General features: G+C 42.4%; 1 protein-coding gene across 1 annotated transcript; it reads left to right on the top strand.

The window, feature by feature from the left end:
- LOC128698589 (uncharacterized) lies at nt 1-26,786 on the top strand. Its single transcript, XM_053790913.2, has 6 exons — nt 1-248; nt 7,971-8,046; nt 12,100-12,153; nt 16,278-16,620; nt 21,365-21,590; nt 26,124-26,786. The coding sequence occupies exons 1-6, from the start codon at nt 97-99 to the stop codon at nt 26,296-26,298; spliced, it is 1,026 nt and encodes a 341-aa protein (XP_053646888.1). The 5' UTR covers nt 1-96; the 3' UTR covers nt 26,299-26,786.
- The last annotated feature ends 1,209 nt before the right edge of the window (nt 26,787-27,995 follow it).

The following is a 27,995-nucleotide window of genomic DNA, read 5'->3' as shown; positions in this document are numbered from 1 at the left end:
GAGTAGAGTTGCGACTAGCACAGCTATAAACCTTAGTCGTATTTTGAGGCTCAGAGATGAGGTTACGTTCAACCTCACTCACTTTACACTGAGTTGATGACTGCGATGGAGGAGCACAGGAGGGTAGGCCTACAGAAGAGGTCTAGGTCTCGTAACTTTACGAAATATGAGAAGGAAGTCTTCTACGCTGTCTTCGGTCACTACGCTGCTGTTATCAACAACAAGCTGTCTACTGTTGACACTGTCAGGTGAGTGCTGTCTACTGTTGACACTGTCAGGTGAGTGCTATCTACTGTTGACACTGTCAGGTGAGTGCTGTCTACTGTTGACACTGTCAGGTGAGTGCTATCTACTGTTGACACTGTCAGGTGAGTGCTGTCTACTGTTGACACTGTCAGGTGAGTGCTATCTACTGTTGACACTGTCAGGTGAGTGCTGTCTACTGTTGACACTGTCAGGTGAGTGCTGTCTACTGTTGGCACTGTCAGGTGAGTGCTGTCTACTGTTGACACTGTCAGGTGAGTGCTGTCTACTGTTGACACTGTCAGGTGAGTGCTGTCTACTGTTGACACTGTCAGGTGAGTGCTGTCTACTGTTGACACTGTCAGGTGAGTGCTGTCTACTGCTGACACTGTCAGGTGAGTGCTGTCTACTGTTGACACTGTCAGGTGAGTGCTGTCTACTGTTGACACTGTCAGGTGAGTGCTGTCTACTGCTGACACTGTCAGGTGAGTGCTGTCTACTGTTGACACTGTCAGGTGAGTGCTGTCTACTGTTGGCACTGTCAGGTGAGTGCTGTCTACTGTTGACACTGTCAGGTGAGTGCTGTCTACTGTTGACACTGTCAGGTGAGTGCTGTTTACTGTTGACACTGTCAGGTGAGTGCTGTCTACTGTTGACAGTCAGGTGAGTGCTGTCTACTGTTGACACTGTCAGGTGAGTGCTGTCTACTGTTGACACTGTCAGGTGAGTGCTGTCTACTGTTGACACTGTCAGGTGAGTGCTGTCTACTGTTGACACTGTCAGGTGAGTGCTGTCTACTGTTGACACTGTCAGGTGAGTGCTGTCTACTGTTGACACTGTCAGGTGAGTGCTGTCTACTGTTGACACTGTCAGGTGAGTGCTGTCTACTGCTGACACTGTCAGGTGAGTGCGCTGTCTACTGCTGACACTGTCAGGTGAGTGCCGTCTACTATTGACACTCAGGTGAGTGCTGTCTACTGTTGACACTGTCAGGTGAGTGCGCTGTCTACTGCTGACACTGTCAGGTGAGTGCTGTCTACTGTTGACACTGTCAGGTGAGTGCTGTCTACTGTTGACACTGTCAGGTGAGTGCTGTCTACTGCTGACACTGTCAGGTGAGTGCGCTGTCTACTGCTGACACTGTCAGGTGAGTGCCGTCTACTGTTGACACTGTCAGGTGAGTGTCGTCTACTGTTGACACTCAGGTGAGTGCTGTCTACTGTTGACACTGTCAGGAGAGTGCTGTCTACTGTTGACACTGTCAGGTGAGTGCTGTCTACTGTTGACACTGTCAGGTGAATGCTGTCTACTGTTGACACTGTCAGGTGAGTGCTGACTACTGTTGACACTGTCAGGTGAGTGCTGTCTACTGTTAACACTGTCAGGTGAGTGATGTCTACTGCTGATACTGTCAGGTGAGTGCTGTTTACTGTTGACACTGTCAGGTGAATGCTATCTACTGTTGACAGTCAGGTGAGTGATGTCTACTGCTGATACTGTCAGGTGAGTGCTGTCTACTGTTGACACTGTCAGGTGAGTGCTGTCTACTGTTGACGCTGTCAGGTGAGTGCTGTCTACTGCTGACACTCAGGTGAGTGCTGTCTACTGTTGACACTCAGGTGAGTGCTGTCTACTGCTGACACTCAGGTGAGTGCTGTCTACTGCTGACACTGTCAGGTGAGTGCGCTGTCTACTGCTGACACTCAGGTGAGTGCTGTCTACTGCTGACACTCAGGTGAGTGCTGTCTACTGTTGACACTGTCAGGTGAGTGCGCTGTCTGCTGCTGACACTCAGGTGAGTGCTGTCTACTGTTGACACTGTCAGGTGAGTGCTGTCTACTGCTGACACTCAGGTGAGTGCTGTCTACTGCTGACACTGTCAGGTGAGTGCTGTCTACTGCTGACACTCAGGTGAGTGCTGTCTACTGTTGACACTGTCAGGTGAGTGCTGTCTACTGCTGACACTCAGGTGAGTGCTGTCTACTGCTGACACTGTCAGGTGAGTGCTGTCTACTGCTGACACTCAGGTGAGTGCTGTCTACTGTTGACACTCAGGTGATTGCTGTCTTCTGCTGACACTCAGGTGAGTGCTGTCTATTGCTGACACTGGCATTTAAGTGCTGTCTACTGCTGATACTGTCAGGCGAGTGCTGTCTACTGTTGACACTGTCAGGTGAGTGCTGTCTACTGCTGACACTCAGGTGAGTGCTGTCTACTGCTGACACTGTCAGGTGAGTGCTGTCTACTGCTGACACTCAGGTGAGTGTTGTCTACTGCTGACACTCAGGTGAGTGCTGTCTACTGTTGACACTGTCAGGTGAGTGCTGTCTACTGCTGACACTGTCAAGTGAGTACTCTCTTGTTACTGTCCCTCCCTTGTCACTGTCTCTCCCTTGTCACTGTCTCTCCAACACACTGACTGTCCTCTGAATCTGACAGACCTACTTCTACAACCCAATAAACTACCTTACAGACTTTCAATCAACCAGGTTGTTACTGCTAGCGCCTCGCATGCCTATATAAAACTTCACATTTCATTACCTAAGTTTATTTAGGCTAGCAGTAACAGCCTAGTTGACCAGGTCCTGATCCTCAGCGTGGCTTGGTCATGGACTGGACCGCGGGGGCGTTGACCCCCGGAACACCCTCCATTTAACATATATTATTGTGCCCACGAACGAGTGGCATTGATCAATAACAACACTGCGACTAGCCAAGGACTCGAACCCATGCTGCTTTGGTCCGCCTCATGGTGGGCGAAAGCTCATGACGCCTTAATCCACTGGATTAAGGCGTCATGAGTTTTCGCCCACAATGAGGCAGGCCAAAGTAGCAAGGGTTCGAGTCCTTGGCTAGTCGCAGTGTTGTTACTGATAACAACATATATGTAAATTACCCAGAGATAACCCCCCATAAAGGTCAGTGTGACGTATTTTCACGTCTTTTCAGTCAAAATTAAGCTCTGACAACAGCTTCATGTAGTTTTAATTCTGATGGACAGACAGCGTTCACTCCCACACGTTATTCTCACTGACAGTGTGTATACCTTCCCTTAAGTCTGTAAACTGTGTGATGGACATGTCTTGGCCCCTAGACGTGGCCAGACTGTGGTTGATGTTAAACCATGGTTGATGCTGTTAAACTATGATATAAATTATGGCTAATGCTGTTATACTATGACAGACGCTGTTAGACTATGACAGACGCTGTTAGACTATGACAGACGCTGTTAGACTATGACAGACGCTGTTAGACTATGACACTGCTTGTAGCCGACAATGTCAGACGTGCCCTGTGTCTAATATATTAGGCTGAAAGCCCATTAATTGCTCGTGGGCCATTAAGGTTACAATTCACTTGTTTACTAATATTAAAATAGGCTTTATGCTGTAAAATGTCTTAAAAAAACTGTGTGGAACTGGTATCATGTCTAAATATTAACTTCAGTGTCATTTACATGACATACAGCAGACCTCACTTAAAGAAAGACCTTGGGGTGAGCATAGTACTTGGTGTATTGCCGGAGGTTCACATTAACCAATAACAGTCAATGTTCGTCTGGGATATCCAAGAACAGCATTCAGGAATGTCAACAACGAGTCATTCAGGGATCTCAGGTAACACATATTAGGCTCATCCTGGAGCCCGCAGCACCAGTGTGGAACACACCTAACAGAACACATTAGGAAACTGGAGAAAGCGTAGAAGTATGCAAAAAAGCTTGCTGTAAGAGGAGAGGTTAACGGAACTGAATCTAATGACTCTGGAGGGCAGAATCAGGAGGATGGGACATGACATAGAAAATTGCTCAGAGGAATTGATAGGCAAGAAATTGGTGGTACTCAGGGACACAGCTGAGTCACAGCAGTGTCAGTAAGGATATATTTCTTCAGTCTCAGGGTGGTCGAGAAGGGAATAATCTCGATGAAGACGCAGTAGAGGCAGGCTCCATGCAAGGCTTAAAGACTATGTACGATAAGGCTCATGAGGCTAGGAGGGAAAGTTGAAATGGGCAAACGGCAAGCCGAGACTGGGCCGGGAGCTGAGATACACTTGCACTTAATTGTGTGCAGGACTGGTGACGAACTCACAGTTGTAGTCATTTATTATTTGTTAGTTCACCTCAGTAACTATGTGTTCTCTGAAGGAGTGACGTACACAGTATTGATCAGTATCTCTTACTTCACTAACCAATCTTTCCTCTCATCACCTTACGCTGCAAACAATATATATCTATCTATCTATCTATCTATCTATCTATATATATATATATATATATATATATATATATATATATATATATATATATATATATATATATATATATATATTCTTTGATTTTATAATGGTATTACAATAGTACGTATTCCTAGTCAAGAACCTTGTACTTACTTAACTTTTGATTGTAACACGTAGTCTAAAATTGTTCAGAATTAGCTTGCTTGTTTCTATTGTTTAGCTGCCAAGGTGGCATCATGGGTACACAACTGTGGCACTTACATCTTGATGTTACGCCCTTGCCACAAACTAGACACCATCCCGGCGCAGTAGTAACAGCCTGGTTGATCAGACCCTAATCCACCGTGAGGCTTGGTCTCAGACCGAGCCGTGGGGGGGGCGTTGACCCCCCAGTAAACTCCAGGGTTCCACTTTCGTCAAAATTTTGTCACTTCGAAGGAATTATGGTTTGAGGTGTGACTAGTGAATTTAGATTATTATTATTATAATCACGGGGGAGCGCTAAACTCGTAGCATTATACAGCGCATGTGGGGGGGGGATGGAAAGTATTTAGGCTTGATTCAGGGAACCGAATCACAGATCCAATTCCCGAGATCAAGGGCCCCTCACCAGCATCAAGGAACCTCCCTTGAGGGAGTGGATTTAGAACAGGATGAAACAACTCAAGACTTCATTATAACCAAGTTTCACTCAAGGAGAACTTTATCAAGTTATATTTCAACTTGTCATAGACTTGGTCCCTCTGCTTCTTCCACCAGAATTAAGAGTTTTTTTTTTTAAGTAACAGCGGTGAATTAGTAACGATAGCAGCGATTGCTATCGATTACAGCAGAATATTAGGATAGCTTAAAATGGATCACGATTGCAGAGATTTAATGATGTTATCGAAAAAAAACGAGTATTGCAGATTACTGAGGTAGCTTCAAATGGATCACGATTGAACATCATGATGTTATCGACTTTATATACTAGAAAGCGATTATTGGGTGTTACTAGGATAGCTCAAAATGGATCACAATTGAACATAATGATGTTATCGACTTTATATACTAGAAAGCGATTATTGGGTGTTACTAGGATAGCTCAAAATGGATCACAATTGAACATAATGATGTTATCGACTTTATATACTAGAAAGCGATTATTGGGTGTTACTAGGATAGCTCAAAATGGATCACAATTGAACATAATGATGTTATCGACTTTATATACTAGAAAGCGATTATTGGGTGTTACTAGGATAGCTCAAAATGGATCACGATTGAACATAATGATGTTATCGACTTTATATGCTAGAAAGCGATAATTGGGTGTTACTAGGATAGCTCAAAATGGATCACAATTGCAGTGTTATATTGATTTAATGATACTATCTACTTTATATGCTAAAAGCGATTATTGCAGATTACTAGGATGGCTTAAAATGGATCAGGATTGCAGTGATAGAACATAAGAACATAAGAAAGAAGGAACACTGCAACAGGCCTATTGACCCATTCGAAGCAGCTCAGTGCCACCCCCGGCTTAGATTGAATGATATTATCAAATTTATATGCTAAAAAAACACTGAATACTCACACGGTTTTAGTACTTTGTAAATTAACCAAGTGCTACTCTTTCGACACTAATATAACTCTCGGCTCACGTCCTGCCATCTCCATCAAAATATTAACCTGGCAAAGGTGCTATTGCAAAACCGTGGCTCTTACATCTTTAATTCAAAGTGTTTACTCGCATAGTCTTTAAGTTTCGGATAATGAATACTTTCATTTCATATATATATATATATATATATATATATATATATATATATATATATATATATATATATATATATATATATATATATATATATATATATATATACAAATTCGTTACCGCAGACTTTAAGTCTTCACTATAAATTAAAATCATTATTTGGTTTGTTAGGTTTAAACCCAAGCGACTTATCGAGGGTCATTATGGAAGCATGTCACCTGATCACCACCAGTCAAGAATATTTTATTCCCTATAATACATTGTATATATACACCCGCAGGTGTATACACACTGATAATTTGACTTATCAAGGCTGAGTGACTGATCACTTCAGACTACTGTAATCTCTCCCACCGTCTCCAGTAATTATTCTCTGTATTAGGTTGATAAAGCCACTGGTTGTCTAGGTCGTCTCTAAACTGAAGTGTGGCTTATGTCTTATTTATTCACTTGTCTGTTTTACATACCACTAATATAATAATTAATAATTAGAACTCTTTCACCCCTTTAAATATTTTGGAAATAAACAGAACAGATATAGATAAGTGTGTATGTACCATGTCTCATTCATCTATTTTTTTAACAAGCATTAATATAATAATACTTAATTTTAATAGTCAGAAACTCCTTTCTCCCTTTATATAATGTATTTGAAATACACTGAACAACACTGGAATGCAAAGTAAATTTAGGTTAATGAATCATTTACAACATGATATGAACTCACGCACTCTGGCATGTAAGTGAAAGTGCACTTGTAAACCCACTCATCTAAAAAAAAAAGTTATAACTTCATTACAGTTCTTCCGACTCAACCAGAGGGGTCAATAGTGATACATTGATGAGTTGATAAATGAGACACTTGTGCAACATTTGGGTGTCTTTATTCTGGAATAAAGATACCCAAATGTTGGACAAGTGTGTCACTTATCAACATGCTGGTTTTCTAAACAGTTTATTCCCACACTGATGAATGTTGTAGTGGCAGCAGGAGGCCTCTGGAAAAACTTGCAGTCATGGGTCGCTGTTGCTGCTGCTGCTTAACACTGCTAACACTTCCAAGTTCACTTTGTAGCGAGTCTGAGATTGCCTTATTAAAGCCACCGTAGCCGAATCATCAGCGTGGTGGGTTTGCAGATACACACCCATAATTCGAGCCCGTGGGCAGTTAACTCACCGGTAGTCTTGTGTATACTGCTATAGCCATTGACTTCCCCCTCCCCAGAAGCTGCCTTAGGGTGACAAAAAAAAAGAAAGTTTGGATGGAACACTTACCCTATGATGTGTCGAGTCACAGGCAGCCTTGGGTAAGGTAGGGGTAAGATAGTGTTCTTTTAATATCTTTTAAGGTACTTGTGTTCTCTTTATTTCATTTACTCTTGTGTTACCTTGGGTATATTTTGGTCTCTCTTAAATACTGTGTTGTTTCATGTGTTGTCTTACTCTGTGTGTTGTCCAGTCATGCTAATGCACTCAGCTCACGCACTGAGGTCCGTGGTTCGAGCCCCGGTATGGGTGGAAACATTAGGGCGTGTTTCCTTAAGACACCTGCTGTCCCTGTTCACCTAGCAGTTAGTCGGTTGGTGTGGGTCGCATCCTGGGGACAAAATTGACCTAATTTGCCCGAAATGCTCTACATAACAAGGGGCTTTCTATATAGTAGTATATCACTGATGTCAGCACCATATACTTGTAGAACTCAAAATTATTATATTACCGTGTGTTGCAGGGATGCCTGGAACAGACTCCTGGTGGAATATAACAATCAGCAAGGAGTGTATCCACGCACCCGCCGCCAGCTACAGGTGGGTGTTCCTTCACGCACTTACACCTTATTCTAACCTACACACCTGTGTCTCACCCTCGACCCACTTACCTTACACTGATACACCTGCTTCTAGCCTACACACCTGTACGTCACACCCTCAACCTTTCCTACCTTACAACAATACACCTTCTCACATACAACTTCCTCACACCAACACACCAGCTTCTCACATACACCCACTTCACTAATACACCTGCTTCTCATATGCATCTACTTCACACCAACATACCTGCTTTTCACATACACCTACCTCACACTAATACACCTGCTTCTCATATGCATTACCTCACACCAACACACCTGCTTCTCACAAACACCTACCTCACACTAATACACCTGCTTCTCATATGCATCTACTTCACACCAACATACCTGCTTTTCACATACACCTACCTCACATGCATTTACCTCACACCAACACACCTGCTTCTCACAAACACCTACCTCACACTAATACACCTGCTTCTCATATGCATCTACCTCACACCAACACACCTGCTTCTCACACACACCTACCTCACACTAATACACCTGCTTCTCATATGCATCTACCTCACACCAACACACCTGCTTCTCACACACACCTACCTCACACTAATACACCTGCTTCTCATATGCATTTACCTCACACTAACACACCTGCTTCTCACGTGCACCTGCCTCACACGAGTTTTTATATTTTTTTTTTCATTAATTTTATCTTGAGTGTCTGTGTGTGGTTAATTTGTCCAGGCAAAATCAGCGAGTGGTGCACCAGGGTAAAATGTTCTACAACTCTTGCGCCTTCCTTCCACCAGTGGCATGGTAATGACTGCAGTCTTGAATTTAAGAGCGTTTCGCTCACTGTGGAGTTGAAGAATTGGCCACTTGCAACATCTGGGTATCTTTATTTGTAGACATTTCGCCATCCAGTGGTTTTTATCAACACAGATTCAAGGACGAAGTAAACAATCCCTCAACCTTGGAGTTGAAGAGTAACGTAGTATTCAAGACTACGGTGATCTTCACCAACTCAAAGACTGAGGGACTGATTACCTCATCTTTTGTATATAGTTCTACAGTCGTCCCATTATGTCCTTGAATTTGTGTTGATAAAGCCACTGGATGGCGAAACGTCTACAAATATACCGAAAGCCTCTATAACAAACATTGCCGCTAAAAAACTAAACAGATCACAGCAAACAGACTGAATAATCCCTGGCTAACACCAAGCATCGTCAAATCCATTAACACAACACACAAATATGAAAAACAGTATAGAATGGGTCAAATAACTAGAGAACAGTCTAAATGTTACTCGTCAGCACTTACCAGCTTGATAAGGTCTAAAAAATTGTATTATGAAAACAGATTACATAACATCAAAGGTGATATGAAAAAAACCTGGAAAACTCTATCTGAAATTCTTGGAACTAAAAAGTTATCCAAAAACAAAACAATCAAACTAACAAAACCAGATGAACCCCTACTTACACCTACTGAAAAAGCGAACAGACTCAATGTTTTCTTCTCCACCATAGGAAAAAAATCTAGCGAACAAAATACCAAGCGCAAACACCCGATACCATGCCTAACCCTTCTAGGGTAGGGTAGGTGCCTGAGCCCGAGCCTTTAGCTCATAAGATTGTCATTCCCATTTACCCCCTTGGGGCGGGGATGGCAGACCAGAGAGGCCTAGCTTGTGGCTAGGCCTGGGGACAGTTGGTCCCAAAGATGAGGAGGTACTTGTGCCTCCTCCCATGGGAGACTTAGCTCTCAGACACTCCCTAAAGAGGGAGCCAAGGCCGGGCCACCACTTGGAAAAGGCCCGGGCAGGGAGAATACCGGCTAATCTTTAATAATAATAATACCTCATAGGTACCTACCCAAATACGCTATTCCTAGCTCCAACCAACCCCATAGAAGTTACGCTCATCATAAACACCCTTAAAAACAAGGCAGGAGACATAAACAACTTGCCTGCTTTTATGTACAAAAAAACTTTTCAAGTATTGTCACCAATTATTGCAACGCTCTTTAACAAATCCATTGAATCATCTACCTTCCCAACAATCCTCAAAATAGCGAGGGTCACTCCGATCCACAAAGGAGGTGTCCAAGCTGACTTGAATAACTATAGACCAATATCTAACTTACCACTCATCTCTAAAATCTTTGAAAAATTAATTCATAGACGGATCTATTCCTACCTCGTCTCACACAACATATTAAACCCTTGTCTGTTTGGATTCAGAAATAAAAAAAAGCACAAATGATACTATCGTACACATGCTAGAACTAATATATACCGCACTTGAGAAGAAAGAAGTCCCGCTGGGCATTTTCATTGATTTACGTAAAGCTGTCGATACAGTCGACCATGAACTGCTGTACTCCAAATTAACGCACTATGGTATCAGAGGCCACTCCCTCAACTACCTAAAATCATACCTTACTAACAGAACTCAATATGTGTACGCAGATGATGCAAACTCTTTCACCCAACCAATCACAGTAGAAGTCCCACGGGGAAGTGTCCTTGGACCACTCCTCTTTCTCATTTACATCAATGATTTACTGAATGCATCACAGCTGCTCAAACCCATATTATTTGCAGATGACACTACACATGTCTTTTCCCACCCAAACACAGTCATACTAGCAAACACAGTCAATGCTGAATTACAGAAAATATCTGCCTGGATGATGACTAACAAACTTACCCTGAACACTGATAAAACCTATTTCATTCAGTTTGGAAACAAAGCTGCAAATGTTCCAATTAGCATAACGCTAAACGGATCATCAGTCACAAGACTCACAGAGGGAAAATTCCTAGGTATCCACACACATACACAAATAACCCGCACATAAAAGAGAGAAGCTTACGACGACGTTTCGGTCCGACTTGGACCATTGACAAAGTCACACTTGACAGTAGCCTTAAGTTCTGGACACACACATACAACAAACCACCAAGAAAATCTCCAAGACTGTAGGCATACTATCAAAGATAAGGTACTACGTTCCACAATCAGCTCTCCTGGCACTGTACCATTCACTCATACACCCTTATCTTGCATATGGAATTTGTACATGGGGATCAATTATTATTATAATAAAAAAGAAGCGCTAAGCCACAAGTACTATAGAGATGGGGATCAATAACATCCAATCACCTAAAACCCCTAATAACCCAGCAAAAGGCATCAGTAAGAATAACAAATTCCCACTCCCGCCAGCATACTCCACCAATTTTCAAAAGTCTGAATCTGCTCACCATTAAGAACATCCATACTTATTCATGTGCCTACTACATACACACAACAATACACGCAAATATATTATAAACCCTCCACTCAAACTTCTCCTCACCAACCTTAACAGGACACACGACCACAACACAAGACACAGATCTCTTTTTGATATACCTCGTGTCCATATCACACTGTAAAAACTATGCACATAAAGGGCCCCAAAATATGGAATTCATTACCAGAAGATATTAAAGTAACTCAGTCTGAAAATCAATTTAAGACTCTTCTCAAAAGCCACTTAATCACCCTAGACTAAATGTTAAATACTCAGTACACACACACTCACTTATGTTCTCCCAAATCATAACTTCAACAATCACTTTGAACCTTTTATCCATTGTTGACACGAATATAATTGAATCATTGTTTTCACAAAAAGCATTTTCGAATATATGAATATATGTTTTGTCTTATACAAATTTTGAATCATTTATAATTAATAATCTACTGTACAACTGAAATAATTACTATCCTACTGTAGAACTATGATATAATCCTTAGTGTTAAGTAGTCTGTAAGCCAATAATGTTAAGTTGGCCCATAATGCCTAGGCGTAATAGAGGTTCTCTTTGCACTGCAACCCACTATTGTAAGTACAAAATCTCAATGTACTGTTTGCAAAGACATAAAATAAATAAATAAAGATGTTGCACATATATCTAGTTCTTCAAAAATTATTGTACACACAGTCTAAATATAAAAACACTGCAGCAGTGACGTGTGTTGTGTTACAGGTGATGTGGAGAGATGAAAAGTTCCGAGCCAAGAAGAGGGGAAGAAAGTTCCAGGTGAGTACATGTAATATTTGACACGCATATACGAATATCTTAAATTGTAGATAAATGGTTCAGAGACCCAACAAGTTGATGACTGAGACCTTATGTAACATTTGGGTATCTTTATGGTGGAAGAGTTTCGCCAACAGGCTTCTTCAGTCCGGTACAGAGATGAATGGTGGGAGATGGAGAGTTTGAGGTAATTAGTCCCTCAGTCTTAAGTCTACATACCCAAGTGTTGCACACTTGTCTCTCGGTCATCACAATTAAATTTTTATACTTTTGTGTCTTTCCTGCATATAAACAAAAACCACGGAACGGGTGATGTTTGATCCCATGGCGAGTCCTAGAACTCCCGGCCAGTGTGTAAGCCACTTATCCAGCTGGCTACAGTAAGCTTCGTCCAACTAGGTTGCAACACCTGTCAATCTTTATTCTGAAGACGTTTCGCCCACCAGTGGCTTGATCGAGTCAGTACATAGTGTAAATTACCTAGGATAATTCCCCAAATAAAGCCAAACAACGTGACTTGTGCAAAAAAAAAAAAAAGACACATGTGCAACAATTGGGTATCTTTATTGAGGAAACATTTCGCCACACAGTGACTTCGTCAGTCCAATACAAAGAAGAACGGTGGAAAAAGAGGAGTTTTGGGTAATCAGTCCCTCAGTCTGAAACCGATATATTCAATCCATCAATCTTGAAGATTCCCAAATACTGCATAAATGTCTCATTCTTCAACTTGTCTGTTATGTAAACAATTTACCACACAAAAAAGGCAGCTTCTACTAAATATTCCCAGTTTTAAAATAATATGAGTGATACATTGGTGGCCTGGTGGTTAACGCTCTCGCTTCACACGGCGAGGGCCTGGGTTCGATTCCCAGCCAGAGTAGAAACATTGGACGTGTTTCTTTCCACCTGTTGTCTATGTTCCCCATCAGTAAAATGGGTACCTGGGTGTTAGTCGACTGGTGTGGGTCGCATCCTGGGACACTGACCTAATTTGCCCGAAATGCAGAGCATAACAAGGGGAGTTTCTATATAGTAGTATGTCATTGTTGTCAACTAGGACTGTATACCTTGTACATGTACTTGTAGCAAATAAAGATATTATATTATTATTATTATTATTATTATTATTATTATTATTATTATGTGAAGTTGAGCCCAAGATCGCTGAGATGTGCAGACCAGCTAGCAGCACCTCTAACTCGCATCTTTCAGCACTGCCTAGTACAGTGTAAATGGCCCTCTCTATGGAAAGAGGCAAATGTAGTCCCTGTTCACAAAAAGAAGAGCAGAACAGAAATCAGCAACTACAGACCAGTGTCACTCCTGTCAATCACTGGTAAGATCCTTGAGACAATAATCTCAAGACAAATGACAGAGTTTTTTGACTACCACTCACTACTTTGTGATCGTCAATATGGCTTCAGGAAAGGTTACTCTGCTGCTGATCTGTTTTTAAACCTCTCCACTAAGTGGCACCAGTCACTGGATGAATCCAAAGTCAGCTGTGTGGTAGCACTGGACATTGCTGGCGCTTTCGACCGGGTGTGGCACCAGGGCCTCTTAGCAAAACTTCAAGCACTGGGAATTGCAGGCTCTACGCTATGTCTTCTCAGTGATTACCTTCATGGTAGATCTCTAAGTGTAGTTCTCAATGGAACGGAATCAGCAAGACATCCTATTGGGGCAAGTGTTCCACAAGGAAGCGTGCTGGGTCCATTGGTATGGAATGTCTACTTCAACGACCTTCTTCATTTCATCCCAGAATCACATGCATATGCAGACGACTGTACACTGACATTCACTTATCCAAGAGAAGAAATGCCAGCTGCTCTAAGCTACATCAATCACCAGCTGAGAGCTATATCAGCTTGGGAAAATAGATGGCAAGTAACATTTGCACCTGAGAAAACGCAAATGATGATCGTCTCTAGGCACCATGATGGTAATGCTGGTGCAGTAGTAAGGATGAATGGGAGGGTGTTGGCACCTGGAGAAGAAGTTGATATCCTTAGGGTGAAATTTGACTCCAAACTAACCATGAAGAACCATGTTGTAATTCTTGCAAACAAGGCAGCCAGGAAGCTTACAGCACTTCGCCGTATCTCGCATCTGCTTGACAGTAGGGGTTGCAAGATCCTGTACGAGGCACAAGTACACTCACACCTTGAGTATGCTCCACTTTCTTGGTTTGCCTGCCCCCCCCCCTCTCATCTGCGACTACTTGACAAAGTAGAGAACAGAGCAAGACGTCTCATCTCTCGCCTGGACCCATCCTGGATAGATCTGTCATTTCAGCAGAGCCTTCAACATAGGAGGGATGTGGGTGGCCTTATTGTTATGTACAAGGCCAATATTGTCAAAATACCACACTTGGATCCACTTCGAGGACAGCGTGAAACAAGCTTTTATGCCACAAGACGGGCAGAAAGCAGCAACTTCACTCTGGCTGTACCCTTTTCCAGAACATCACTCCATCTGAGATCATACATACCCAGGATGACTCGAGTATGGAACACATTCGTACAGCATAATGATGTCAACGAGATAAAGACAGTTGATCAAATGAAAATGCTGGCCCACTGATGGCTCCAACTTCATCCTGTTCCCTACTTGTATGTCTCATAACAATAAAAATGCTTTCAAATGAGCTGATGTAGGTAACAGCTCTTAGCTTGCCAATAAAGTTAGGAATCCTTAACCTGTAAATAGTTGTCAATAAAGCTAGGGATTCTTAACCTTGTCAAACCCTGTGTAAAAAAAAAAAAAAAAAAACACCTTAGTCTGTGAATATCAAAATGGTATACAACACCATTAGGTTGGCAAAACATATAGGCAGCAGTTAGACATCTTTATTCCGAAACGTTTCGCCTACACAGTAGGCTTCTTCAGTCGAGTACAGAAAATAAGCCTACTGTGTAGGCGAAACGTTTCTGAATAAAGATGCCTAACTGTTGCCTATGTGTCTTACCAACCTTAGTCGGTGTATCCTGATGTGAAGCCTACTGTGATCTCCTGCCATGTTGTTATCTTCATATATAACAATGGTTATAAATGACCATAATTTTTAAAGGGGTGGACCGGTAAGCCAGCGGAAGGCCTCGGTCAGATGACCAAAAGCTCCAAAGGCGGGTCATCATCAGACTAAGACCCGCGTCAGGAAACATTTGTCCTGTTTCCTGACGAACCTTACCTAACCTAACCTGTTATCTTCATATTAAAATGTTTGTATAACCTAGCATGTGCATTGTACTTACCAATATGAAGTTGTAGGGGTCGATTCATAGCTCCTGGCCCCGCCTCTTCGCTGGTGATGTACCTGTATGTTCCTGAATGTATTTATCTTGAAGCTGCGTGATATAAACACTTCTCGATAAATTAAATACTCCCATGTGCACTAAGTTAATAGCAAATTATACACTGAACAAGTAGTGATGGCGATATTATAAATTTTTATGCAAAACAGCCACAGTGAAAAAAAATAGTGAAATTTCACCTTTTTTTTTTTTTAACTTTGGTTATTTTGCATATTGTGATCTTATTGTATAGTAAATTATATTGAATATAACTCAAGATAACCTGATAAAATCTAATAATGTGACTAATTTGTGTTGTTAGTGTAGAACACAACAGTATAATATAGTATGTAATCTCGGGCCAGTGTGAGGGTGCCATCAAAACATGTCTTGAGCTTATTGACGTGTATGATCCTAGTGGGTTTAGCGCTTCTTTTTTTATTATAATAATGATGAGCTTACTGATGGCACGTATTTAATGAAAAAACGAATCAACAGTGAGAATTTCATTCTCTCATTGAGACCCTGAAATGAAAAAAAGAAATCATGATATCGTAAAGCAAAAAATTATGGGATACTCTTTAGATAATAAATTTCTGTTATTTTGTAGGTTTGTGTTGACCAGTGTTACACCTTGTGTGTACCTAATACATGTACAGCAATATTAGTACATGCTTGGGAAACTTCTGATAATTGTGGAATCTTTCTAATTTAATTAATTTATAATTTGGTCCTGTTGCACGGCTTTTAATTTTACGACCGTTTTGCTGGACCTAACCTTGTCGTAAAACGGGTCCTGCCTGTATTGAGGAGACTTTCCATGTACAGATTGAGGATGTGTGTGTAGGACAGGAGGAAGGGCCAGCAGGAGGAGTAGCAGGTACGAGTCAGGAGGACGTTGGTGAGGAGAGGAACACAGCGAATCTTTTTGCCCCGCTCCTGACTCTCATCAAGAGGGAACATGAGACTTACACCGCCGGTGAGAGCACCACCACCGTCACCACCAACAGCACCGCCGTCACCACCACCAGCACCGCCGTCATCACCAACAGCACCGCCTCCACCTACAACTTCCAGGGTGGTAACACCCGGTCTGCCTCCCATGACCATCTCCACACTACCATATCTGACACCTCTCGTTCACCTGATTTGCATATTAACTCCAATTCAGGTATGTCCCAGGGGTTTCTCAAAAGGTAGGGGGACACGGCAAGGGGAACGAAGCCCCCAGAAATTTTCCAGCCCTTCAAAGCCTCCAAAAAAACATAACGATCCTCCTCTACCACCCAGATTGTCACCCACTTAGCTAATCCTATATTAAACTGCCGTGTCTTGCAAAAGATTTAAATACTAATTCTTTCTAAATACTCGATTAATGAACATTTTAAAGAATTTATGGGATTAGTAACCCTGGAGGATTAGTATCCCAGGATAACCCAAGAAAAGCAGAGTATGACTTATTTCCAATGGTGTCTTTTTTTCCAGTTCCTTACAGGATGCGACCTACAACAATCCACTGACTCCTAAGTATCTATTTGCAAATAAGAAGGCATAACACACACACACACACACACACACACACACTAGGAGCTAGCGACCACGTGGTTCTGTGCTTTGAATACATAGTAGAGCTGCAAGTGGAGAGAATAACAGGAGTAGAATGGGAAAAGCCTGACTATAAAAGAGGGGACTACATAGGGTTGAAGAACTTCCTGCGGGAGGTCCAGTGGGACAGAGAACTGGCAGGAAAGCCAGTAAATGAAATGATGGAATATGTAGCAACAAAATGCAAGGAGGCAGTGGAAAGGTTCATTCCCAAGGGCAACAGTAACAATGGGAAGACCAGAACAAGCCCCTGGTTCACCCGACGGTGTAAGGAGGCAAAAACAAAGTGCAATAGAGAATGGAAAAAGTACAGAAGGCAGAGAACACACGAAAATAGGGAGATCAGTCGCAGAGCCAGGAATGAGTACGCACAGGTAAGGAGGGAGGCCCAGCGACAGTATGAAAATGACATAGCATCGAGAATCAAGACAGACCCGAAACTGTTGTATAGCCACATCAGGAGGAAGACAACAGTCAAAGACCAGGTGATCAGATTAAGGACAGAAGGTGGAGAACTCACAAGAAATGATCAGGAGGTATGTGAGGAGCTGAACAGGAGATTTAAGGAAGTTTTTACAGTAGAGACAGGAAGGGCTGTGGGAAGACACCAGGCGCTGTATAATCCTCCGGGTTTAGCGCTTCCCCCTTGATTGTAATAATAATAATGTGGGAAGACAGAACAGAAGGGAACATCAAGAGGGAATATACCAACAAGTGTTGGATGACATACGAACAACTGAGGAGGAGGTGAAGAAGCTCTTAAGTGACCTTGACACCTCAAAGGCGATGGGACCGGACAACATCTCCCCATGGGTCCTTAGAGAAGGAGCAGAGATGCTGTGTGTGCCTCTAACCACAATCTTCAACACATCCCTTGAAACTGGGCAACTACCTGAGAAATGGAAGACAGCTAATGTAGTCCCCATATTTAAGAAAGGAAACAGAAACGAGGCACTAAACTACAGACCTGTGTCTCTGACATGTATTGTGTACAAAGTCATGGAGAAGATTATCAGGAGGAGAGTGGTCGAACACCTGGAAAGGAACAAGATTATAAATGAAAACCAGCATGGGTTCATGGAAGGCAAATCTTGTATCACAAACCTCCTGGAGTTTTATGACAAGGTAACAGAAGTAAGACATGAGAGAGAGGGTTGGGTAGATTGCGTTTTCCTAGACTGCAGGAAGGCCTTTGACACAGTTCCCCACAAGAGATTAGTGCAGAAGCTGGAGGATCAGGCACACGTAAAAGGAAGGGCACTGCAATGGATAAGGGAATACCTGACAGGGAGGCAGCAACGAGTCATGGTACGTGAAGAGGTATCACAGTGGGCGCCTGTTACGAGCGGGGTCCCACAGGGGTCAGTTCTAGGACCAGTGCTATTTTTGATATATGTGAACGACATGATGGAAGGAATAGACTCTGAAGTGTCCCTGTTCGCAGATGACGTGAAGTTGATGAGAAGAATTAAATCGGACGAGGATGAGGCAGGACTGCAAAGAGACCTGGAGAGGCTGGACATGTGGTCCAGTAACTGGCTTCTCGAATTCAATCCAGCCAAATGCAAAGTCATGAAGATTGGGGAGGGGCAAAGAAGACCGCAGACAGAGTATAGGCTAGGTGGACAAAGACTACAGACCTCACTCAGGGAGAAAGACCTTGGGGTGACCATAACACCGAGCACATCACCGGAGGCACACATCAACCAAATAACCGCTGCAGCATACGGGCGCCTGGCAAACCTGAGAATAGCGTTCCGATACCTTAATAAGGAATCGTTCAAGACACTGTACACTGTGTATGTTAGGCCCATACTGGAGTATGCAGCACCAGTCTGGAACCCACACCTGGTCAAGCACGTCAAGAAGTTAGAGAAAGTACAAAGGTTTGCAACAAGGCTAGTCCCAGAGCTCAAGGGAATGTCGTACGAGGAAAGGTTAAGGGAAATCGGACTGACGACACTGGAGGACAGAAGGGTCAGGGGAGACATGATAACGACATACAAGATACTGCGGGGAATAGACAAGGTGGACAGAGATAGGATGTTCCAGAGAGGGGACACAGGGACAAGGGGTCACAACTGGAAGCTGAAGACTCAGACGAGTCACAGGGACGTTAGGAAGTATTTCTTCAGTCATAGAGTTGTCAGCAAGTGGAATAGCCTAGCAAGTGAAGTAGTGGAGGCAGGAACCATACATAGTTTTAAGAAGAGGTATGACAAAGCTCAGGAAGCAGAGAGAGAGAGGATCCAGTAGCGATCAGTGAAGAGGCGGGGCCAGGAGCTGAGTCTCGACCCCTGCAACCACAATTAGGTGAGTACAATTAGGTGAGTACACACAGGGGGCCAGGAGCTGTAACTCGACCCTTGCAACCACATATAGATAAGTACGCCCACCCTCACCTCCATCCTTCAGGCAGCACATTATAAACTTTGTAAAAGGGATGATGATTCAGCTCACAGGTTTAACTCTGGGATTACGTATCAGAAGTCTCTGAGAGTGTTACAGCTATTTATTGTATTATACAAATGATTATACAACATATCACTAAGACATTTAGAAAAAATACAATCCAAGGTAGTAACCTCTCTCTCTCTCTCCCGTGTGTTGTCTCCTAAGTTCTTATCTACGACCTATCCATTTTAAAATAAGTATCTGTACGCCTGGCAGCACAAATGAGGCCGTACGATAGTGATTCTGCTCATCATCGGCAGCATCATGCACACATCTGGTGACATCTGTTTCCCACGAGCTTCGATGTTACATGCATTTTCCTGTACAGTTTACGCATTTGTAATTTTACTGTGAAACCCTAGAATGTCCAGCAAAAGGAAAACGTACTTATCTATGAATAAAACCGCCAAGAAGGTAAGGAAGGCTATTGATTTAGACTTAAAAAATGAAGGTGATAAAGCAATATGAAGGTGCCAAAAAAAGTGAATGTTATCTCACGTGACCTTCAGTCATCCCCTTCGAAGGTTTCTACCATCTTTAAGGATAAGGAACGAATACGTGAACCTGTGAAAGGTCCTGCCCCAATGAGATCAACTATAATAACATCAGTAACTATAACATCTGCCAATCCATAAAATAGTTTGAACCATTAATTATAATATTGTTTTCATGTGTAACTTCAAGATTATTATATTTATAGACCTCCACCTTCACTACCTCGCATTAGTATTAAGATAAAATAAAGATTTATTTAAAAGTTTACCACTCTTATTTTGTCTAGATTTAAGTAGTTTTTTATTATTATTTATTATCACACTGGCCGATTCCCACCAAGGCAGGGTGGCCCGAAAAAGAAAAACTTTCACCATCATTCACTCCATCACTGTCTTGCCAGAAGAGTGCTTTACACTACAGTTTTTAAACTGCAACATTAACACCCCTCCTTCAGAGTGCAGGCACTGTACTTCCCGAAATACCCCGGCGTGATGGTGGCTTTCATTGTACTTAAAACTGTATGTAACCTTTGCAAATAAAATCTTTATTCTTTTATTCTAAGCAGCGACAAGGACCCATCGCTGAAATGGAAAAGCTATTATGGGTGTGGATGGACGATAAGATACAGAAAAATGCACCCTTAACCCTTCACACATTAGTCTTAAGACTAGAAGTCTTGACTTTGAAGGATCGCACCGGAGAGGTTATCAGGCAAGAATTTCAAGCTAGCTCTGGTTAGTTTGAACGATTTAAAAGAAGATTCAATTTGCATAAGTCGGGGTCACAGAAGCAGCAAGTGCTGTTGAGGGAGTCCGACAGTTTGGATGAGTTACCCATAAATAACTAAATAACCTAGGATAACGCAAAAAAAAAAAAAGTCAAGTGGCTTATTATAATATCTTTAGTATTTAAACCTTAAAAGAACTAATTATCTCAACTATTCTAAATTATTACATTTTCCTTTTTTTTCTACGCTTTGTATATATCTCCCTTGTAGGTTTAGCGCTTCTTTTTTATTATAATAATAATAATTTGTATGACTCACGAAATCGTAATGACACGATTGCAATCGCGTCATTACAGTTTCGTGAGTCATGTTAACGGCTTTGAGGGGACTTGAGCTAGAGTTCGTTACGGCCACGCTAGCTGGAGATTCGTCTGTAAAAACTTGCATTTGTGGTCACATTGGTGTCTATGCTAACCTTCCTATGGTGTAGAAATATACCTAGTTGGATGAATTTTATTGTGGCTAGCTGGTCCAGTGGCTAACGCGACGGTCTGGAGTTTTGAGACTCTATGATCGCGGGTTCAATCCCCACCCGTGGTATGGTTTGATAATTTGTATATATCTGTATCCTCAGAAGAGGGTCCATCAAGCCCCCCGCCCTTGGAGATCAAGATGGAATCATGTAGCAGCTCTCCAGGACCTAAAATGGAGTCACGCCAGGATACTGAAGCCTCACCACACAATAGTCAGTACAGTGGCACCCAGGTTACTCTCCAGGCACCACAATGGCTCGTTAATGGCACTACAACCACCACCACGTCCACCTCTAACTCCGAGGAGAGAGAGCGGGAATATCACAGGTATGTTCTTTCAAAATGTATCGTGTTTATGAGAAAGCGCTAAACCCATAGGGGTCAGTTTTACAGGGGTTAGGGAATGGTAAGCAATCAGGTTCGATCCAAGGAAGGGGAAGACGGGTCTAATTTGTTGTACCCCTGAGGGATACATTGGTACATAACGTACAGGAACCCAACAAGTTCAGACCATCGTAATCAGTCAGTATTTCACTATGACCAAGACTGTAGAATGGGTGATTATTACAGAAGCCTTAAACCATAATTATTCGACTCGGTGGATCCCCGTTTCCTGTTCGAACTGTTGTCTGGACCATAACAGGAAGTCTGGACAACAGCAACACTGACATTTACTAGTAAGACGCATGTGCAATAGTTGGGTATCTTTTTTGTTGACACTTTACGCCTACACGGTAATTCTCTTCAGTCAAATACAGAGGAAGCAAGTGTAATAGTGAAATGACCATGGAGCTGAACTCTTCTCCAGGCTGAGGGACTGACCACCTTGTTCCAGACCACAGAGCTGAACTTTTCTCCAGGCTGAGGGACTGACCACCTTGTTCCAGACCACAGAGCTGAACTTTTCTCCAGGCTGAGGGACTGACCACCTTGTTCCAGACCACAGAGCTGAACTTTTCTCCAGGCTGAGGGACTGACCACCTTGTTCCAGACCACAGAGCTGAACTTTTCTCCAGGCTGAGGGACTGACCACCTTGTTCCAGACCACAGAGCTGAACTTTTCTCCAGGCTGAGGGACTGACCACCTTGTTCCAGACCACAGAGCTGAACTTTTCTCCAGGCTGAGGGACTGACCACCTTGTTCCAGACCATGGAGCTGAACTCTTCTCCAGGCTGAGGGACTGACCACCTTGTTCCAGACCACAGAGCTGAACTTTTCTCCAGGCTGAGGGACTGACCACCTTGTTCCAGACCACAGAGCTGAACTTTTCTCCAGGCTGAGGGACTGACCACCTTGTTCCAGACCACAGAGCTGAACTTTTTCTCCAGGCTGAGGGACTGACCATCTTGTTCCAGACCACAGAGCTGAACTTTTCTCCAGGCTGAGGGACTGACCACCTTGTTCCAGACCATGGAGCTGAACTTTTCTCCAGGCTGAGGGACTGATCACCTTGTTCCAGACCACAGAGCTGAACTTTTCTCCAGGCTGAGGGACTGACCACCTTGTTCCAGACCACAGAGCTGAACGTTTCTCCAGGCTGAGGGACTGACCACCTTGTTCCAGACCACAGAGCTGAACTTTTCTCCAGGCTGAGGGACTGACCACCTTGTTCCAGACCACAGAGCTGAACTTTTCTCCAGGCTGAGGGACTGACCACCTTGTTCCAGACCACAGAGCTGAACTTTTCTCCAGGCTGAGGGACTGACCATCTTGTTCCAGACCACAGAGCTGAACTCTTCTCCAGGCTGAGGGACTGACCACCTTGTTCCAGACCGCAGAGCTGAACTTTTCTCCAGGCTGAGGGACTGACCACCTTGTTCCAGACCATGGAGCTGAACTCTTCTCCATGCTGAGGGACTGACCACCTTGTTCCAGACCATGGAGCTGAACTCTTCTCCAGGCTGAGGGACTGACCACCTTGTTCCAGACCACAGAGCTGAACTCTTCTCCAGGCTGAGGGACTGGCCACCTTGTTCCAGACCACAGAGCTGAACTTTTCTCCAGGCTGAGGGACTGACCACCTTGTTCCAGACCACAGAGCTGAACTCTTCTCCAGGCTGAGGGACTGATCACCTTGTTCCAGACCATTGAGCTGAACTCTTCTCTAGGCTGAGGGACTGACCACCTCAAATATAATTTCTCCAAGGTTGATGGACTGATTACATCATTCTCATTTCAATACTAATACCCAAGTGTTGCACATGTGTTATACTCATCAACCTGTCGGCATTTTACGCCATTTTCAACCTCCACATTGTTCCATGTGGAGGTTGCCAGGTTTTCACAGGCCAAACATAAATTTAAATACATGGAGAATAAATTAGTGCTTAAATTAATAATCGCCTCAGGAAGCGGAAGAACGCAAACTTAATAGGTTCCTTAACGCTGGTGAGGGGCTCTTGATCTAGGGAACTGGATGTGCTCCAGTTCCCTGAGTACCTTCCATCCCCCCACACAGGAGTTGCACAATCCCTACGGGTTTAGCGCTCCCCAATGATTATAATAATCTTAAATTGTGAACATATACTTCTAGAACCTATTAAACAAAATATTCCAAGCCAGTAACACTGGCTGTATTAAATTTGCTTGTGGACTGTATATATAAATGTAAAAATTATTGCGAACTTAACTGAGCTTTCGTGTTCTATAAAATTTTATACATTATACCAAAATATCATACTTACGAAATTACGGTCTTGGTGATATAACCTAGCGCCTTCCTAGCAGGCTGGTAAACTACTAATGGCCACTATGTAGATAAATTACTTATAGTGAGATTTAAGACAAATTAGGAGGCTTACATTACATAGTTGATAATACATGTAGTGAGCGATGTAAATTCTCCAGCACCAGCTCACGTTTTCATTCATATCCTTATTTTGATAGTTTCACTTTATATCTGAGCCCTTCCAGATACACGTTAAATTCACTTATTATATAGGAAACTATATTAGCCAATACTGTGTCTATCGGTTTAGATTAAATGAGATTAGTTCTCCACAAATTCCCGGACCAATCTGTATTACTCCGCCATTATTGTTGATCTCTCCCAACTTTTGTCTCCCAGTACATCTTTTTGAATTAATAACACTTCCAGGTGTGTACTAAATATTCATTATTGAAATATTAATTTCCTCTAAATTACAACATCTTCACTTTACTTATTCAACTCCTTACAATATATAAGGAAATAATAGAGAATATTAGTTCTCATGACACAGAACATCTTTTAAAAGTCACTAAAGATGCCCACACAATTTCAGATAAACATTATCCCTATCATTTCTTGCAGGAAAATTATTAAAATTTTCCACAACTGGCTTTATCAGTTTAAGTATAGAAGTTAATAATTGGAGACAGTAGATGAGGTAATCAGTCCCTCAGCCTTGAAGATGTTGAATAATAATAATAATAATAATAATAATAATAATAATAATAATAATAATAATAATAATAATAATAATAATAATAGTAATAATAATAATAATAATAATAATAATAATAATAATAATAATAATAATATCTTTATTTCTACAAGTACATGTACAAGCTATACAGATCATAGCTGACATCAATGACATACTACTATATAGAAAGCCGCTTATGCTGAGCATTTCCCGCAGATTAGGTCAGTTTTGTCCCAGGATGCGACCCACACCAGTCCACTAACACCCAGGTACCCATTATTACTGATGGGTGAACATAGACAACCGGTGTAAAGAAACGCTTAATGTTTCTACCCTCGTCGGGAATCGAACCCCGACCCTTACCGTGTGAAGCGAGAGCTTTAGCCTCGGCATGATAGTGGCTATCTTTGTACTTAGCAAATCAAAACTGTAATTACACATTGTAACGTTTGCAAAGAAATAAACTTTACAAGGCCACGTGGAGACCGTGGAATGTGCGGTCACCTGGATCAACTCTTGGGCATGACCTTCCACTAATGGATCCTGCCCACTAGATGACTGGTGGCCTGGTGGCTAAAGCTCCCGCTTCACACACTGAGGGCCCGGGTTCGATTCCCGGCGGGTGGAAACATTTCGACACGTTTCCTTACACCTGTTGTCCTGTTCACCTAGCAGCAAATAGGTACCTGGGTGTTACTCGACTGGTGTGGGTCGCATCCTGGGGGACAAGATTAAGGACCCCAATGGAAATAAGTTAGACAGTCCTAGATGACGCACTGACTTTCTTGGGTGGCTAACCCCCCGGGGTTAAAAATCCGAACGAAATCTTATCTTATCTTACTCCACCTCTTCTGATTCCTATATAAGCGTCCATCTTCCTGCCTCTGCCTTTTATTCATCAAGACTATGATGGTGAACACCGAGGCTGAGGGACTAATTACCCCATATACTGTCTCTAGTTAACCTCGTTATTGAATTTATAAAGCCACTGGTATATGTATATGTATTCTCAATGTTCTGTTTTGATATGTATACCGAAATGTAGCAGCCTAAATAAGATATCCAAAGATTCCTTCCGACTTAGTCCATTGTTAGGTTAGTCTATATAATGCATGAGACACATTAGGACTGCATTTCACCTGTCAAGAATACAAAAATAATCCCTTTGTGTTTAGCGCTTTCTCGATTAAAATAGATTAACCTCAAAAATTATGTAAATTCTCTTTATAAATACACAAAGATATACACCTCCCAGTGTTCATTATTCAATAATTTATTCAAAATCAATTGCCTGACCAGACTATTTAAAAATATACCTGAATAATTTGTAATGAGGTGATTCCCAGCAACACCACCACAGGACTGGTTTATATAAATGATTTACTGGTATCATTATGTATGTCTCCCCCCATAAGAGCAGAGATAACTATCATGGTCTATGATGGTGCCCAGGATGAGGCTGGCACAGCTGCAGCAGGAGGGTGCTGTCCGCTTGCAGGTGCTGGAGGCAGAGTTGGCTCTCCAACACCAGCACCAACACATGCTCCAGCAACAACACCAGCTCAAGATGAAGATACTGATGGAGAAGCTAAAGAGAGTCAGAGAAAACACGTCTCTGAATGACTAGTGCCTTGTGGGGTCTAACAGTAGTATTATTCCTCTCTACCTTTTTTGTCCTCATATATCTTATCATCTCTTGCTATTTTCTCTCACTTTTCTCTTGCTAACTTCTCTATTCAGTGGAGAATTTGAAATTTCTTAAAAAAAGCTAGAAAAACTTTAATATGGGAAAATATTTTGAAATATAACCTGTTTTTTTTTTAATTTCAAATACAGTATGAAGATTCTTTTTTTTTTTATCTTCTTGCTTTTTCTTTCTCTGCTCTTCCAATCCGACAAACTTCAGATTTCCAAATGTGTGCAAGAGGTACTTTTGATCCAAATAATTAAATTTTGTCTTCTCTTTCCTTGGATCAAATTCCTCCCCCATACCCCAGGCATTGTATGACCCCTACTTGTTTAGTGCTTCCTCCTAAATACAATTCTCCACCTACTTCCAACTCCCGTTCTGTCACAGCTTATAAGCTTTGCCAAATAAAAGAAAGCTAATTTTGATTTGCAATTGTATTGCAAGACTTAATGACCTACCGACTACCACCAGAACTTCACTTCATTGATTAGCCATCCACATTACTTGACCATTTTTTATTTAAAATCTGTTAGTGAAATATTTTGATTTCTGTTCCCCCATCCCCCCTCATGATATGACAATGTGCTGCATCACGAAGTGTTTATCACATAATAATTTTTGAAGGCGTGTTACCAACACACTGGTCTGTGGTGCTGGGTTGTTTCCTCTGTGTAGATTTTGTATTCCCTGCAAGAGATCTTATACACATTGGCACTGGTTTCTACTGACTAGAAGGACTGTGTATCTGGTGGGAATTCTCTCGCGTGTTGCTGTCTCCCACGCTGCCTTGGTGGGAGACAGCTAGTGTGTTATAAATTTAAAAAAAAAATGGTAGTTTTATTCATCCTTACAGCAGTACATCAAGAACATATCAGTAATGTTATATTTTATGGGAAAGTGTAAAAACTGTGAGGTGGTTCACACAGTGCCCACTCTTCACGGGAGGTGCCGTGGTGCCTGGTCCATATGCAACCCCTGAAAGTTTAACTCTTTCCCCCTGATTAAAAATAAAATAAATCATGCAGTCCCAGGCAGATAAGTATCCCTGATGCTGGTCTAGGTGGGTTGTAGTCTTAAAGAGCCTAGCACAGCCACTAGGCTTCAAACCTAAGGTGAAGCTACAAGCAGCATTTATGTTTTTAGTGGAGTATTATTAGTAACTCTGCAAAATTGATCCTTCACTAGCAACTCTTGTGTGATAATCCACGACCTGCATGCAAAGATGACCTACCACCACCGCCTGTGTGCGAGATGACCCACTACCACCACCTGTGTGTTAAGATATAGTACATGCAATTTATGTTCATTGGAAAGCACCAACTCATAGGGGTTGAATAGCACCTGAGGACTGGGGGATAATCAGATTTGATCTAAGGGGAGGGGATGGTAGCTGTGGCATGCAAAGAGTACGTAACCTTTATTCGGCGCATGTACACACCCTCATTGAAAGGCTACCTCCCCCAACCAACGAACCAGTGCTAGGGTCGAATGATGGGGCCCCGTCATTCGATCAGTACCCAGGTTCAAGCCAATGAGAAGATGGTTTTGGCAATTGCAGGTATTGTGGGTACCACCCGCCTGTCTGCCCTTGTCATTCCCATTCTAGAGCTGGTTGAAGCACGGTCTGCTCTCTA

The sequence above is a fragment of the Cherax quadricarinatus genome, chromosome 88 (genome assembly GCF_038502225.1).
Source record: "Cherax quadricarinatus isolate ZL_2023a chromosome 88, ASM3850222v1, whole genome shotgun sequence".
NCBI classification, from domain to species: Eukaryota; Metazoa; Arthropoda; class Malacostraca; order Decapoda; family Parastacidae; genus Cherax; species Cherax quadricarinatus.
Note: the sequence above shows the minus strand (reverse complement) of the source record. Positions and strands in the feature narration are given on the sequence as shown.